This window comes from Danio rerio, chromosome 3, assembly GCF_049306965.1.
Source record: "Danio rerio strain Tuebingen ecotype United States chromosome 3, GRCz12tu, whole genome shotgun sequence".
Classification (NCBI taxonomy): domain Eukaryota; kingdom Metazoa; phylum Chordata; class Actinopteri; order Cypriniformes; family Danionidae; genus Danio; species Danio rerio.
Genome location: NC_133178.1, coordinates 352,501 through 367,500, shown reverse-complemented (window position 1 = coordinate 367,500; position 15,000 = coordinate 352,501). Strand labels below are relative to the sequence as shown.

Genomic DNA, 15,000 nt, shown 5'->3' with positions numbered 1-15,000 from the left:
GCTCCACCACACCCCCCGCTGCACTACCCCAGGCATCAAATGCAGATTCACACACCTCTACTGGCAGACAATGAGTGGAGATGGAGAATGTGTGTGTGTGTGTTCTTTTATTACACTTCACTCATTCTTGCACCAAAAATATAACAAACAAGGCACTAGTGGTGTGTGTGTGTGTGTGTGTGTGTGTGTGGTGATATTGGGCAGCAGCTGCAGCATGTCTGATATTCAATACACACAGCAGATGGACACACACACACGCACACACACACACTCACGCACTGTCTGCTATTGTTGAGTGAGCCAATGGGACGAGTGTGTGTGTGTGTGAGTGTGTGTGTTGATGTAAAACTCAGTCCACTCTCATCTGCTGCTCAGGTGACACACACTCACACACACTCTCTCGCACTCTCACTGCGTGCTCCGCTCGTGTGTTTAGCTGCAGTGTGTGTGTTGGTCTGTGTGAGTTTCTGCTGCAGTGTGTGTTTGGTCTGTGTGTGTGTGTGTTTCTGCTGGTCATGATGCCCATGTCCGGAGATGACCTGGTCTGCCCGAAGTTTCAGCCCAACATCTTCGACTCCTCCCGCTGCCACGACTGCTTACGGCAGAAACACCTGCACAACACCTGCAGCGAACACACACCTGAGCAGAACACCACTGCTGCTCCTGCAGGAGGAGGAGGAGGAGGAGGAGGACACAAGGACTGCAGCAGCAACAAGGTCAGACACAAACAAACACACACACACACTCATATATACACACTCACTCAAACTCATACATGCTCACTTACACACACACACACACACACACACACACTTATACACTCATATTTACACACTCACACACACACACACACTTATACTCATTTACACTCTCAAACTTATACACACACACTTATACACTCATATTTACACACTCACACACACACACACACTTATACTCATTTACACTCTCAAACTTATACACACACACACACTCACTCACTTATACGCTCATATTTACACACTCAAACTTACACACACACTTATACACTCATATTTACACACTCAAACTTACACACACACTTATACACTCATATTTACACACTCAAACTTACACACACACTTATACACTCATATTTACACACTCAAACTTACACACACACTTATACACTCATATTTACACACTCAAACTTACACACACACACACACTTATACACTCATATTTACACACTCAAACTTACACACACACACACTTATACACTCATATTTACACACTCAAACTTACACACACACACTTATACACTCATATTTACACACTCAAACTTACACACACACACACACTTATACACTCATATTTACACATTTAAACTTACACACACACACACACACACACTTATACCCTCATTTACACTCTCAAACTTATACACACACACACACTCATACACTCATATTTAAACACTCAAACTTAAACACACACACACACACACACACACACATACCCTCATTCACACTCTCAAACTTATACACACACACACACACTTACTCACTTATACACTCATATTTACACACTCGAACTTACACACACACACACACACACACACACACACAGTTATACCCTCATTTACACTCTCAAACTTATACACACACTCACTTATATACTCATATTTACACATTCAAACTTACACACACACACACACACACATGTAATCATATTTAAACACTTAAACTTATACACACACTCAATTATACACTCTTATTTTTACATATATACACTCACTCAAACTTATATACACTTACACACACACACATACACACACACTTATTCAGTCATATTTACACAAGCTTATTAAAAGCTTACTTACACACTCTTATTTACACGCACACACACTTTTACACAATCATATATACACACATACACAATGCTTATATATATATATATATTCTCTCTTACTCACACACAAACAATACATCATACACACTTATACACACTCACTGCTCAGAGCTGCTAAACTACCGGTGTGTGTGTGTGTGTGTGTGTGTGTGTGTGTGTTCTCATCATTAATGAATGAAGGCAGATCATTTCCCTCTCTCTGTGACATCAGAGAAACACAACGCACTCACAGAGAGGCCGAGTTACATCTGACTGACTGTTACCAGAAGGGTGTTAGCCATAGTGCTCTGTTGCTAGGGTGGTTTGGTAATTGCTAAGTGGTTCTAAATGGTTGCTATGCTATTTTGAGCAATTGCTAGGTTCTACATGGGGTCGCTATGATGTCTTGGGGAGTTTCTGGAGTCTTCTAAATGGTTGCTATGATGTTTTGGATTGTTGCTAGGTTCTACTGGGTGGTTGCTATAGTGTCTTGAGTAGTTTCTGTGGTCTTCAAGATGGTTGCTATGGTGTTTTGGGTAGTTGCTAGGTTCTACTGGGTGGTTGCTATAGTGTCTTGAGTAGTTTCTGTGGTCTTCAAGATGGTTGCTATGGTGTTTTGGGTAGTTGCTAGGTTCTACTGGGTAGTTGCTATAATGTCTTGAGTAGTTTCTGTGGTCTTCAAGATGGTTGCTATGGTGTTTTGGGTAGTTGCTAGGTTCTACTGGGTGGTTGCTATAGTGTCTTGAGTAGTTTCTGTGGTCTTCAAGATGGTTGCTATGGTGTTTTGGGCAGTTGCTAGGTTTGTTGGGTGGTTTTTATGGTGTTTTGAGTATTTGCTAGGTTCTACTGGGTGGTTGCTATGATGTTTTCAGTAGTTTCTGGAGTCTTCTAAATGGTTGCTATGGTGTTTTGAGTAGTTGCTAGGTTCTACTGGGGGTTGCTATAGTGTCTTGAGTAGTTTTTGTGGTCTTCTAAACGGTTGCTATGGTGTTTTAGGTAGTTGCTAGGTTCTACTGGGTGGTTGCTATGGTCTCATGAGTAGTTTCTGTTGTCTTCTAAATTTGCTATGGTGTTTTAGGTAGTTGCTAGGTTCTAATGGGTGGTTGCTATGGTCTCGTGAGTAGTTTCTGTGGTCTTCAAGATGGTTGCTATGGTGTTTTGGGCAGTTGCTAGGTTTGTTGGGTGGTTTTTATGGTGTTTTGAGTATTTGCTAGGTTCTACTGGGTGGTTGCTATGATGTTTTCAGTAGTTTCTGGAGTCTTCTAAATGGTTGCTATGGTGTTTTGAGTAGTTGCTAGGTTCTACTGGGGGTTGCTATAGTGTCTTGAGTAGTTTTTTGTGGTCTTCTAAACGGTTGCTATGGTGTTTTAGGTAGTTGCTTGGTTCTAATTGGTGGTTGCTATGGTCTTGTGAGTAGTTTCTGTTGTCTTCTAAATTTGCTATGGTGTTTTAGGTAGTTGCTAGGTTCTAATGGGTGGTTGCTATGGTCTCGTGAGTAGTCTTCTAAATGGTTGCAGTGGTGTCTTTGGTAGTTCCTTGGTTCTACAGGGTGGTTGCTATGGTGTGTTAAGTAGTTGCTAGGTTCTACTGGGGATTGCTATGGTATCTTGAGTAGTTCCTGGGGTCTTCTAAATGGTTGCTAGAAGTTTTTGGGTTGTTGCTAGGTTCTACTGGGTGGTTGATATGGTGTCTTGAGCAGTTCTGGGTCATCTAAATGCTTTCAATAGTGTTTTTTGGTAGTTGCTAGGTTCTACAGGGTAGTTGCTATGGTGTGTTAAGTAGTTGCTAGGTTTTACTGGGGATTGCTATGGTGTCTTGAGTAGTTCCTGGGGTCTTCTAAATGGTTGCTATGGTGTTTTGGGTAGTTGCTAGGTTCTACTGGGCATTGCTATCGTGTCTTGAGTAGTTCCTGGGGTCTTCTAAATGGTTGCTAGAAGTTTTTGGGTTGTTGCTGGGTTCTACTGGGTAGTTTTTATGTTGTATTGAGTAATTGCTAGTTTTGCTGGGTTTTGCTGTCTTGAGTAGTTTCTGTGGTCTTCTAAATGGCTTTCTGTGTGTCTGACAAGCAAAAAGCCCGTCAGCTTTTCCCTCAAGACGTGTCCAGATTTGATGACAGTAAATGTTTATGATGAACATTATTAATCCCAGAGGCGTCTGTCCGTTTGAATTTGATGAATGCTGACAGCTGCTAATCTAAAATAATGATGAGCAGAAAAGCAGAAAGCAGACTGAGTTACAGCCGTGAAACCCTACACCGGTACAGTGTGTGTGTGTGTGTGTGTGTGTGTGTGTCAGCCTGACACTGCTCCAGAACTGATGTTATACCTGCCTTATATCCAATGAATGAACAATCACTAAGACGATATATGTTCATATTTATAAACATCCTCCTGTATGTGGAGACCTGTCTTAGTCAATAACTCAGTAAAGTGCAGCATCATCCTGCTCTGCTGCTGCTGAGACTGCTTCAGCTGCAGTGTTCTGCTCTCTGATTGGCCCTGCTCCATCCAACCAATCAGGAGGACTCAGATGTGCTGTCAGTGGTGAGCAGCTACTGTGATGTCAGCAAAGGGGGGCGGGGCTTGGAGGACAGCTCGTTCTGCATCTTAAGTCCCGACTGTGACCTTTACCTGTGTGACGGAGACGACGACCAAAGCTCGGACAGGTGAGTCTAAGACACCTGTTGTTCCGCTGTAGAAACTGAATGCTAAGTGGTTTTACATGAGTGTGTGTGTGTGTGTGTGTTTGTTGCGTATCTTGTCTTGTTAGCCTTTAATAAGACAACTTTTGGAAGTCATCGTTCCCTCAGTAGAGTGTAAGTGTGTTGAGTTCTGCAATAGTACACCTGTGCTTCCCTTATTGATCGCAGTCAGGGTGAGGATTCTGTTTACAGCAGCTCCGAGTCCTCCATCCTCCTTCATCCTCCCTCATCCGGCCGCAGAATGACCCGCCTGGACCGCACAAGCCCCCGTGGCTGGACGGAGGGCACTCAGAGTCGCCGGGATGGTTTTGGGCAGTTCGGCATTTCTCACGGTAAGGAAAACACCTGTATCGGGTTACACCTCTGTGGAGTTGGACAGTCGGAGTGGCAGTTTGAGGTGTCGGGTGGTGTTGGGTTGCACAGGCTTTTCCTGAGGGATGCACAAGGCTATATTATTATATTATGAGGCAAACTATTATTTTTTTTATCATCAGGAGCTTTGCACTACAGTGCTAATGAAACCAACTACAAACTAAAATAAAAGCAATTGCAAAACTATAAGGACCTTGCTGTTAGGTCACAGTGTATCAGCTCACAAATTAAGAAGGATCCCCATCTTGTCTGTGTGTCCGCAGGTGGCGTGAAGGACCGCGGGGAGCGGGAGAGTGGATATTTCTCTCTGGGACGAGCAGCGGGTGGCAGAGCTCTGCGAGACCAGAGTCCTGCTGGCCCGTATCGGCATTCAGAGAGAGGCCATCCCCTGCCCAGCAACAAGAGCCCGGAGCCCAAAGCCGCCATTCCCTTTCGAAACCCAGACCTTGGTGTCCCCTCTGAAAGGAGAACCTCAGAGTTTCAGAATATAGAGCAGTATGCAGAAAGTCTTGCTCAGTTTCCTCCAGAGCCGCTGGATCTCACTGCAGAGATTGAGGCCCTCGCTGGACCCCGGGCCCTGAGCCCCACACCTTTTAAACAGGCTGAATCCTACAGTTCCTCCAGTCGAAGAGGTGGACAAAGTCGAAACACGTCTCCTTTACGACAGCCGGGGTCACTCAACACTTCCCACAGAGGCTCCAGTCTCCTGCAGTCCTCATCTCCCTCTCAAAGCCTTTCGCCATTCAGACGGGCTGAGTCCAGTTCCTCCATCAACACCGTGGGCTTACGCTCGAGTGGAGCGTCATATAGACAAGACCGGGCATCTGTCAGTCCAACACGGAGCAGTTACACTGCACAGAAAAATCTCAGATCATTGGCGAGTACGGTAGGCACGGTCAGCAAGTCTCTGTCCTACATGGATCTGAAAGGCTCTCAACAAAAACACGGAACCAGCAGCCGCAGCGGCTCGCCTCCATCTAGACGGAGTTACGATTCTCCTACAGCTCGAAAACCAGACATAAAGAACCTTTCATATGACCGACTGAACTCCTCCATCTCCACCAGCCGATATGATTCAAGAAGCCAGTCCCCTTCCAGACAGAGTTATGAGGGTCGGAAAGCTGAGATAAAGAGCCCTTCACATGAGCGGAGCCATGACAGACAGAGCTCCTCCTTTTCCACGAAGGGTCGATACAGTTCCAGGAGCCAGTCCCCATCGGGGAGACCAGAGGATGGCCAGAGTCCAGAGGGGCGACGCAGCGCATCTCCAGTCAGGAAGGGCTATGGGACACCAAGCCAATCAGAACCAAGATCTGTCTCAAATAGGTGGAGAGATGAGAGAACAAGCCCTGCCCCCACTAGGAAAAACTATGAGGGACAAACCACAATGAAGAAAACAGAAGCAAATAGCCGACACTCTTCTCCAAATAGAGGCTCATCATTGTTTCGTAAGCCTGAAACATCATCAAACCATGGCCCCAAGAGCCGCAGTACATCCCCATTAGCCCCGAGTCCATCTGTCCTGCGTAACTCAGAGAGTGGACGGAGCCAGTCAGTGTCCACCCTAAGGAGAGACCTGGTAGATCACATCCCCATGAGGAGCGACAGACCCAGCTCCAATTTCAGGAACTCTGCCGGTACCCAGCCTCGCCATGATCCAATCCCATCAACTGACCGCTGGAAAGGCTCCGCCCACTCACTCCACAGCCAGTCAGCTTCTCGTCACCCCTCCCCCACTCGCCACAGTGGGGAGAAGAAGCAGATCTCCTTCACTCAGTCGGTCCCTGTGGGCTGGGGGGTGCCTCAGGACAGCGGCCGCAGGAGCAGCTCCAGACCAGGCCATCAGGAGCACACTTCCAGGACTTCACCCTTGAAGACACACACCTCCACCCCCAGTGGCCGGAGACACCGCAGCCCCTCTCCTCCAGTGCAGACACACACCTCCATCCCCAACAGCCGGAGACACCGCAGCCCCTCTCCCCCAGTGCAGACACACAACTCCACCCCTAGCAGGCAGAGACACCGCAGCCCCTCACCTCCAGTGCAGACACACAACTCCACCCCTAGCAGCCGGAGACACCGCAGCCCCTCACCTCCAGCGCAGACACACACATCTTCTCAGAGCTCCATGGACTCCGAGTCCAGCCATCTGTCTGCAGGGTCGTCGGGTCTCAACCGGGAGGAGTACGCCATGATGGCTGACCTTCCCAAAGTTAAAACCGTCTTCCAGAGGGAGAGTCCGAGCCACCCGATGAGGTCCGAGAAACGAGAACAGTCCCGCTACAAACCCGCCAGGTGGAGAAAGCTTCATCACTGTACTAATCACTGTGTAATGCTGACATCAGACCAAACTTTATTATTTATTCTCCTCATTTATTTACAAATGAAATCATGTGTCTACAGTCACTCCCACAGCAAAGCTCCACACTCAGAATGGGAGGATCTGGAGGAGGATAGAGAGAGTGGCACACTATCACGGGCTCACTCGTCCAGCTCTCTACACACACAGGTAACCACACACTGGTCAGTGTGTTTGGCCTGCTTCTCCTCCACTGATTGGACGGCTGAGTGACAGTGACCAGTGCCTTTTTACCCAAAATCAAACAATAAAGAGCTCTACAAAACGAAAACAGACCAAACTGACTTGTGAATATTAATATTGATTTATTTTACTGTTATTAATTCTTCAGTGTTTCCGCAGGGATTGAGCCGCCCGGCTGCAGAGCACACACACTCCAGCAGGAGCTCAGGACAGAAGCAGGTACAGATACACCACCTCCTGTCTCCAGCCGAACACTGAATGCTGCAGTGTGAACGCATAACTGTGTGTGTGTGTGTGTGTGTGTGTGTGTGTGTGTGTGTGTGTGTGTGTGTGTGTGTGTGTTTGTTTGTTCTGCAGAAAACACACAGGCCGTCTGTGTATTTCTCCTGCAGTGTGGACCAGACCGATGAAGAACCAGTAGAACAGGCATGTCTCTCACACACACTCTCTCTCACACACACACACACACACACACACACACACAGCTAGGTAGATTACTCATGAAATCTGTAACTGATTACAAATGACACAAGAATATTTGTATGTGGTAATGTAATCTCTAGGGAGGCAAGGTGGCTCAGTGGTCAGCACTGTTGGGTCACTGGTTTGAGTCCCGGCTGGGTCAGTTGGTGTTTCTGTGTGGAGTTTGCATGTTCTCCCCATGTTGGCATGGGTTTCCTCCAGGAACTCCGGTTTCCCCCACAGTCCAAACACATGCGCTATAGGGGAACTGATCAACTAAACTGGCCGTAGTGTATGAGTGTTTGTGAATGAGTGTGTATGGGGGTTTCCCAGTACTGGGTTGCAGCTGGACTGGCATCCGCTGCAAAAAACACATGGTGGAATAGTTGGCAGTTCATTCCGCTGTGGCGACCCCTGATTAATAAAGGACTAAGCCGGAGGAGAATGAATGAATGAATGAATGACTATGATCTCCCAGATGACACATTAATAGCTATGTAATCTAACTGCTTTTGGATTACATTTAGATTACTTTAGTGCTAACTGTTATTTGACATCACATATACTGAAGCAGGATAATCTTGAGCTATTTTGATAAATAAAAATAACTCGTGTTTAGCAGATACAATGGCAGCCTGTGTTCAAAGTGCAGTGATGGACGGTTAGTATTTCACTATACTCGCATTAAGATACTTCATTTTTATTATTTTTGAGGAAAACACTGAATAAAACCACAGCTGATCATTATAAATAGTTTACGTTATATTAAGTACGTGGAAAACAGTAGCATCACAAAAACAACCTCATGTGTCTTAAAATATATAAATAAATATGTAATAAAATAAGTATAAATAAATGTCATTGGATTTTGGATATTTAAGGATCTTTATATTCTAAGACTGAAAAATTGATGGATTGTCTTTTCTTCATATAGTTGTTCTTGTAAATGGAGCTTTAGACAGATATGAAGTGCAAATCATTCGCATTTAATGCATTTGTTAAACAATATTCACGTCATTAATGATGATTTTGTGTTGGTAATGCTAATAAATTATACATTTGTGATGAGCTACCCCTTTTTTAAAGCCACTGTTTGTTTTGAGGTTTGATTATAATGATAATTGTTGTTTATTTGTTCAATATTTATCTTTATATTATTATGTAAGTTGGAGTTGCGAATAATTTAATATTTCGCCTTGATTATAGCGCAGCTTCACAGGTAGACCGTGAGCTGTACGTTTGCGCATTTTGATTGGACGCTGAACTGCGCTGGGCGGCTCTAATTGGTTACTGTCCGGCGCAGAGCTGTTCTGAATGGTTGCTGTGCTGCGCTGAGCGCTTGTGATTGGTCGCTCGCTTCCGCTAAACTCTACTCAGGATCCGCCCCGGCAACGCCAACAGCAGCGCGAGTTCCGTCAAACTTATGCTGTGATCTGTCGATGAAATAATCCCGTTATTAAACATGCTGATTCCGAGTTTCCCGAAAACCTCACCGCGCTGACGCTCTTCTGACGCGGAGCTTCTAACCTGTGCTTGTGTTTGTGTGTCTGCGGCTGGATTTGAACATCATGACGGTCAGTTTCACTTTGATTCACTTTAATAAGCGAGGCTCTCAGTGTAAACACGACGCGGGCTCGCTCCTGTGTGCTGTGGACGCGCATTCACACTCCTGCTTTTGTGTGTTTGTGTGTCGTGTGGTGTGTTTCCTCTTTGTGTGGTACGTGAGCAACTTATGTGTGTGTGTTTGTTCATATTTGTGTTTGTGCGCGCGCGACACACCCGCACTGCGCACGCGCATTACTGAGGCATTTACTTGTTTATGTAAAATAAACACAAGAATCGTGTGTGTGTGTGTGTGTGTGTGTGTGTGTGTGTGTGTGTGTGTGTGTGTGTGTGTGTGTGTGTGTGTGTGTGTGTGTGTGTGTGAGTGTGACCTGCTTTGATGAGAGTCTCTGAGAATGACACTGAAAACACTGACTGCTCTTCATTCATACTGCACACAACCATACACAAACACGTTTCACGAGTGCACAGTAAGCTTCAGTCTGAATGTACACTATAGATCTGGGCTGGATTACTTGTAAAAAGTGATTAGTTACTAGTTACAAATTACATTACACAATTTGTAGCCAGTAACTTAATCTGACTACTTTTGGATTACATTTAGATTACTTTTGTGCTGACCTCATCTGATGGCACATATTGAAGCAGGATAATCTTGATTGAGCTGAAGTTAGTTTTATATTTGCACATTCAGACTTTCTCCCTAATAATATAATTTCAGGAAAGTACTGTTTGCTAATTCTAAATAGTGAAATCATAAGTGCTCATTGTTTTTCGAAGTCAGACTTGCATGCAATTTCAGACCCAATATTCAAAGTACTATGGTAAACAATGTAGGGACTGTGTCATGACTAGGGCCAGACAGAATCTGCAGACATTCTTTGCTATTTCTGCGCAGAATTGTGTTAAAGATTATTACTATCAGAATGATTTTGGGAGTATCATAACTAAAACCTTAATATGTGAAATAAAAAGTAATACCTTTTTGACTTTTATTTAATGTTTACAATGCAAATCCAATTAGATCCTCTTTAGTTGGTAAACAAAGCAAGTCTCTCATATAATATCTCTACTAAAAGACAGAAATTATGACTTTACAAACTATATTGTTAATAAATCCTCTAAATATGTTCATATTAGTCAAGGATGTTACTGAAATAATTTTTAAAAACTAAATAAATATAAGTGTACACACATTTACACAAGTAAATAAACAGAATCAATGATGGGCTAAAATCTGCATAATTCTGTGTGGGCCTAGCCATGAGTTGTCACTGAATGAGTGCGCAAATATAAAATATAAAACCAGCCTCACCTCAATATAATCTTGTACTATTTCGAAAGATAAAAGATAGCCTACCTGTCTTTATTCATTCTTTATCAGCAGCAAGAGCTTATTTTAAATTATAATGTTGAACTTGTGATGTTTCACAATACCCAAACTAATATATCTCACTGTTTCTGATGATTTAAAAACATTTCCTTCTTATTAAGTACATTTAAAAAGCAGCTAAATAAAAAAAAGATGAAATAGAAAAACCTGAAATTCACAACAATATCACTGTGATGTCAAATATTTCATCTAAACATACACTAGAAGTGCAGATGATTATATTAGTCTCATAATCTCTCTATGCAGGAAAAATATGAAGAATTAAATTGAGTGAATGTTTGTATAATAAAGAGGAAAATGTAGGAGAATCAATGAACTGTTGACAAATTACTGCCAAAGTGTACAAATATAGTCCTTTACCAAGTAACTGATTGCAAGTAATTTACTCTATTTGCAAGTACTTGCTTTTGTAAACATGATTGCATTATTTACAGAGCGACAGTAATTTATAATCCAGATTACCTATAATTGATTCTGATCAACGCTTTGTGTTGCACAGATGATCTGATCTGGCATTAATGAGTAATTTAATATCTGTATAGTGAATGTGGTGGTGCAGAACAGCGTGTGAAGACGTCTGATTTTCATTAATATTGGCATTACTGACAGTACTAGGGCTGAAGACAGACATTATTTCCTGTGCAGTGTTTTCCTCCAATAACTCAGCTGAAGTAGAGGTGCTCGTGTAAGTAGATGTGTTCTCTGGGTCCCCATGGTCATGGAGTTTTCTGCAATATCTTGTGTTTTTAAAAGGTTTATTTCACACATTGGAAATCAGGGAATTTTGTATATTGTTTCGTCAGGGAGTATCAGATTCTATTTCAGACAGTAGTAATGTTTCCAGCTGAAGATGCTAATTTAATATACAGTTGAAGTCAGAATTATTAGCCCCCTTTGAATTTTTTTCTTATATTTTAAATATTTCCAAAATGATCTGTAACAAAGCAAGGAAATTTTCACAGTATGTCTGATAATATTTTTGCTTCTGGAAAAAAGTGATCTTTGTTTTGTTTCAGCTAGAATAAAGGCAGTTTTTTATTTTTTAAACACCATTTTAGGGACAAAATTATTAGCCCCTTTAAGATATATATTTTTCTCAATAATCTACACAACAAACCATCTTTATACAATGACTTGCCTAATTACCCTAACTTTACCCTAATTACCCTAGTGAAGCCTTTACATGTCACTTTAAGCTGTATAGAAGTGTCTTGAAGAATATCTAGTCTAATATTATTTACTGTCATCATGACAAAGAGAAAATAAATCAGTTATTAGAGACGAGTTATTAACACTATTATGATTAGAAATGTGTTAAATAAATTTTCTCTCCGTTAAACAGAAATTGGGGAAAAAATAAACAAGCGGTCTAATAATTCAGGGGGGCTAATAATTCTGACTTCACCTGTACATGTGCAAAACTGGAATATTGCATAAAAGATTAATAATGAAACGCTTCCATCCAATTAGACAAAGAGAACAAAATCATCACTTCCTAATAAACTGGCAGCAAATATCAGAAATAAAACAGGGTTTGCTGTTTTTTAGAAACTATATAATCAATTACTTGCACCTCAAAAGATGAAGCTGACATGCAGTGGATATGTGGTGGCTTATGGAGGCATGAGACGCTATGTGGTGTTTTCAAAATGTATGTGCATCTTGACATTGCAATAATCCAAAATGAGCACAAAAATAGGTGGATGGAAACATTAAAGTTTTATATATTTATTTTGTAAACAATATTTTGTATTTAGTTGTGAAATATCAGTGATTTTTGTTTGTTTGTCATTTAAAATGTTCCTTCTCATTTATTCAAATGTCCTTTTCTTCGCTGTGTTTCTGCCATGCTGTTTCGCGTGTGTGCCTGTAGTTATGGTTAGGCTGTTTTTCACTCATATTTTATTAGTTGTCCGCCTTGTCAAACTCAGTCCCCAGATTTGGCTCAAAGGAACATTCTAATATTTGCAGTATAATGACGGGTTTTGCGGTGACTTTTTTAAAAATTCATGGCAATATTTACATCAGTTGTTAGGACTGAGCAGTATATCGCTTCAGCATTGATATCGCAATGTAATCATTCTCAAAAGTCACATCACAGGTTATATATGAGCAATTCCGTGCAAATGTTAACCTTGCCATAAAAAAATTACGTTTTTACCAAAATACGGAAACCGTTTCTGGGTTTTTTTGTGTAAGCAAATATTTTACCGTACTTTAAAAATACTCAATAATGCATCTGTCAATGTTTTTTAAACTATTCTATTTGATTTACCAAAGTCACACAAATGGTAATTTCACATCCGTCACATCCATAACAGAGAGATGTCACATCCATAACAACACTTTTTCCTCAGAAGTGTAAAAATATTAAATAAAATAAAACCAATCATTTTTGTTTTATAGAGAGCCAACTCTTATCATTTTGATTAGCGTTATTTATTTTGGGTTGTGCAGTTTAATTCACAGAATTTCTACAAAGTATGTTGTATACTGTAAACTCGCAGACTTTTTTTGTCACATCCATAACGCATGCTTATTTTCCTCATTTAAAGTACAAAACATGTTTACAGATTGATATTTTTATGCTCCCATAACTCTGTGGCTAGTTGCTCTGGAAAATATAATACAATTTTTCAATATAATGTTAACATATAATTTCTCTGTCAATTTATGTGTTGAGTTTTTACTGCAAATGTCACATCCATAACGCTGGAATTGCTCATATGCATTGTTGATGTTGAAAGTATTCGGATATAAAAAATTGTACCTTTAGTGACCTTAACTACGATTACTTTAATTGAATTATGTTCATCATTCAGTTACTGTACTCGAAGTCTCGGGAAGTGATGACACTATTTTTAATTGTATATTTTTCTTGATTGTGTTTACAGACTGTTATGCATGAAAATACTTACAACACATGCAAATACAGAAACGCACAGTAAATAGCAGAGCCCACAGCTAAAATGTGTTGGGGGACCCCACAAAGTTTAAAGATTGTTTATTAGATTCTGTGGAGATGCACTGCCACTGTAGGATCATCCCTATCAAGCTAACATTATGCATTATCTCCAAATAGTGGTATTAAGTCATCTGCTGAAATCGTGTTCATATGGCAATAATAAAAAATATGACAATGTTAGATTTTTCCAATATCATGCAGCCTACTTTGTTGTGTTATTTTGCTGTAAAAATACACACATCTTAGTTCTCCATTGATTGCTTTTACTTCAGGAACAATTAGTTTCTCTACTAATGATGCATCACACACACAGCAGATAATCACCCTCTATACGCAACTCAAAATCATTCATAAATGCTATGAATATGCTATGAATAGCTGTTCGTTTATGGATCAATTTAGGCAGATTTTGGTCAAAATATGTGGGGAAATGTGCACAAATAAAATAAACGGCGACCTCCTTTTAAATTCTGCATTATATTCGTCATTCTCAGACTCAGTAAATTCAGGAGGAACTGCTCAACACATCAGCTTCTCTGCTCACGATAGACCATTTCAGTGTGGTGGTGCCGCTGACACATGAACATTTCCTGCACATCACCAAACAGCACCTGTAACAAGGCAGTTTAATCATATCCTAATGCTAAAATGGCTGCCATAACATTATTCTTCAATATCTGGAGCTTTTTGGATTCTGAGAAGCGATGGAAATTCACAATGTCATACATGAGGACCATTGTTAATGTTTACATTTCTCGAAATGGTCTATGGGTGCTGGATCCCAGTGTTCAGTGTTCTCTGGCACTGAATGTTGTGTTGTGTTGTGTGTAAATGCTGTGTTTATTGTATATACTCATGTTTGACAGCTGCAGTTTCACTGTGACTGGTGTTTCCTGTGCTGTGTGTGTGTGTGTGTTACTCAAACACATTCAGCCAGATGGTGCCACTGATGTGTGTGTGTGTGTGTGTGGTTTGTTCATGACACTCCTCTCATCAGCTCTCTGTGTGTTTCTGCAGCCTGACCTGCTGAACTTTAAGAAGGGATGGATGTCCAAACTGGACGAGAGCGGAGAGGTGAGGATACTGTCTCTGTCCGTCTGTCCGTCTGTCTGTCTGTCTGTCCGTCCGTCTGTCTGTCTGTCCGTCTGTCTGTC

The 15,000-nt window shown here is 41.7% G+C and overlaps 3 protein-coding genes across 4 annotated transcripts in view; 2 read left to right on the top strand and 1 right to left on the bottom strand.

Annotated features, from left to right (window-relative positions):
• The window catches only part of LOC100331338 (GTPase IMAP family member 7-like), a 217,413-nt gene that overhangs the window by 165,086 nt on the left and 37,327 nt on the right, over positions 1–15,000 (bottom strand). The gene's annotated exons all lie outside the window — the stretch shown is intronic.
• On the top strand, positions 68–8,718 carry LOC108182762 (uncharacterized). Its single transcript, XM_073943718.1, has 7 exons — positions 68–716; positions 4,368–4,513; positions 4,718–4,881; positions 5,185–7,216; positions 7,325–7,430; positions 7,623–7,682; positions 7,821–8,718. Exons 1-7 carry the CDS (start codon positions 516–518, stop codon positions 7,950–7,952), a joined length of 2,841 nt encoding a protein of 946 aa, XP_073799819.1. The 5' UTR covers positions 68–515; the 3' UTR covers positions 7,953–8,718.
• Positions 9,311–15,000, top strand: part of triobpb (TRIO and F-actin binding protein b) — a 13,855-nt gene continuing 8,165 nt past the window's right edge. Inside the window, exons 1-2 of one of the 2 annotated variants that reach the window (NM_001327809.1) lie at positions 9,311–9,499; positions 14,864–14,920. In NM_001327809.1, coding sequence (NP_001314738.1) covers positions 9,494–9,499; positions 14,864–14,920 — 63 coding nt within the window. In that variant the 5' untranslated portion in view covers positions 9,311–9,493. The remainder of the gene's footprint in view (positions 9,500–14,863; positions 14,921–15,000) is intronic. The other variant, XM_073943603.1, reaches the window with a different exon arrangement.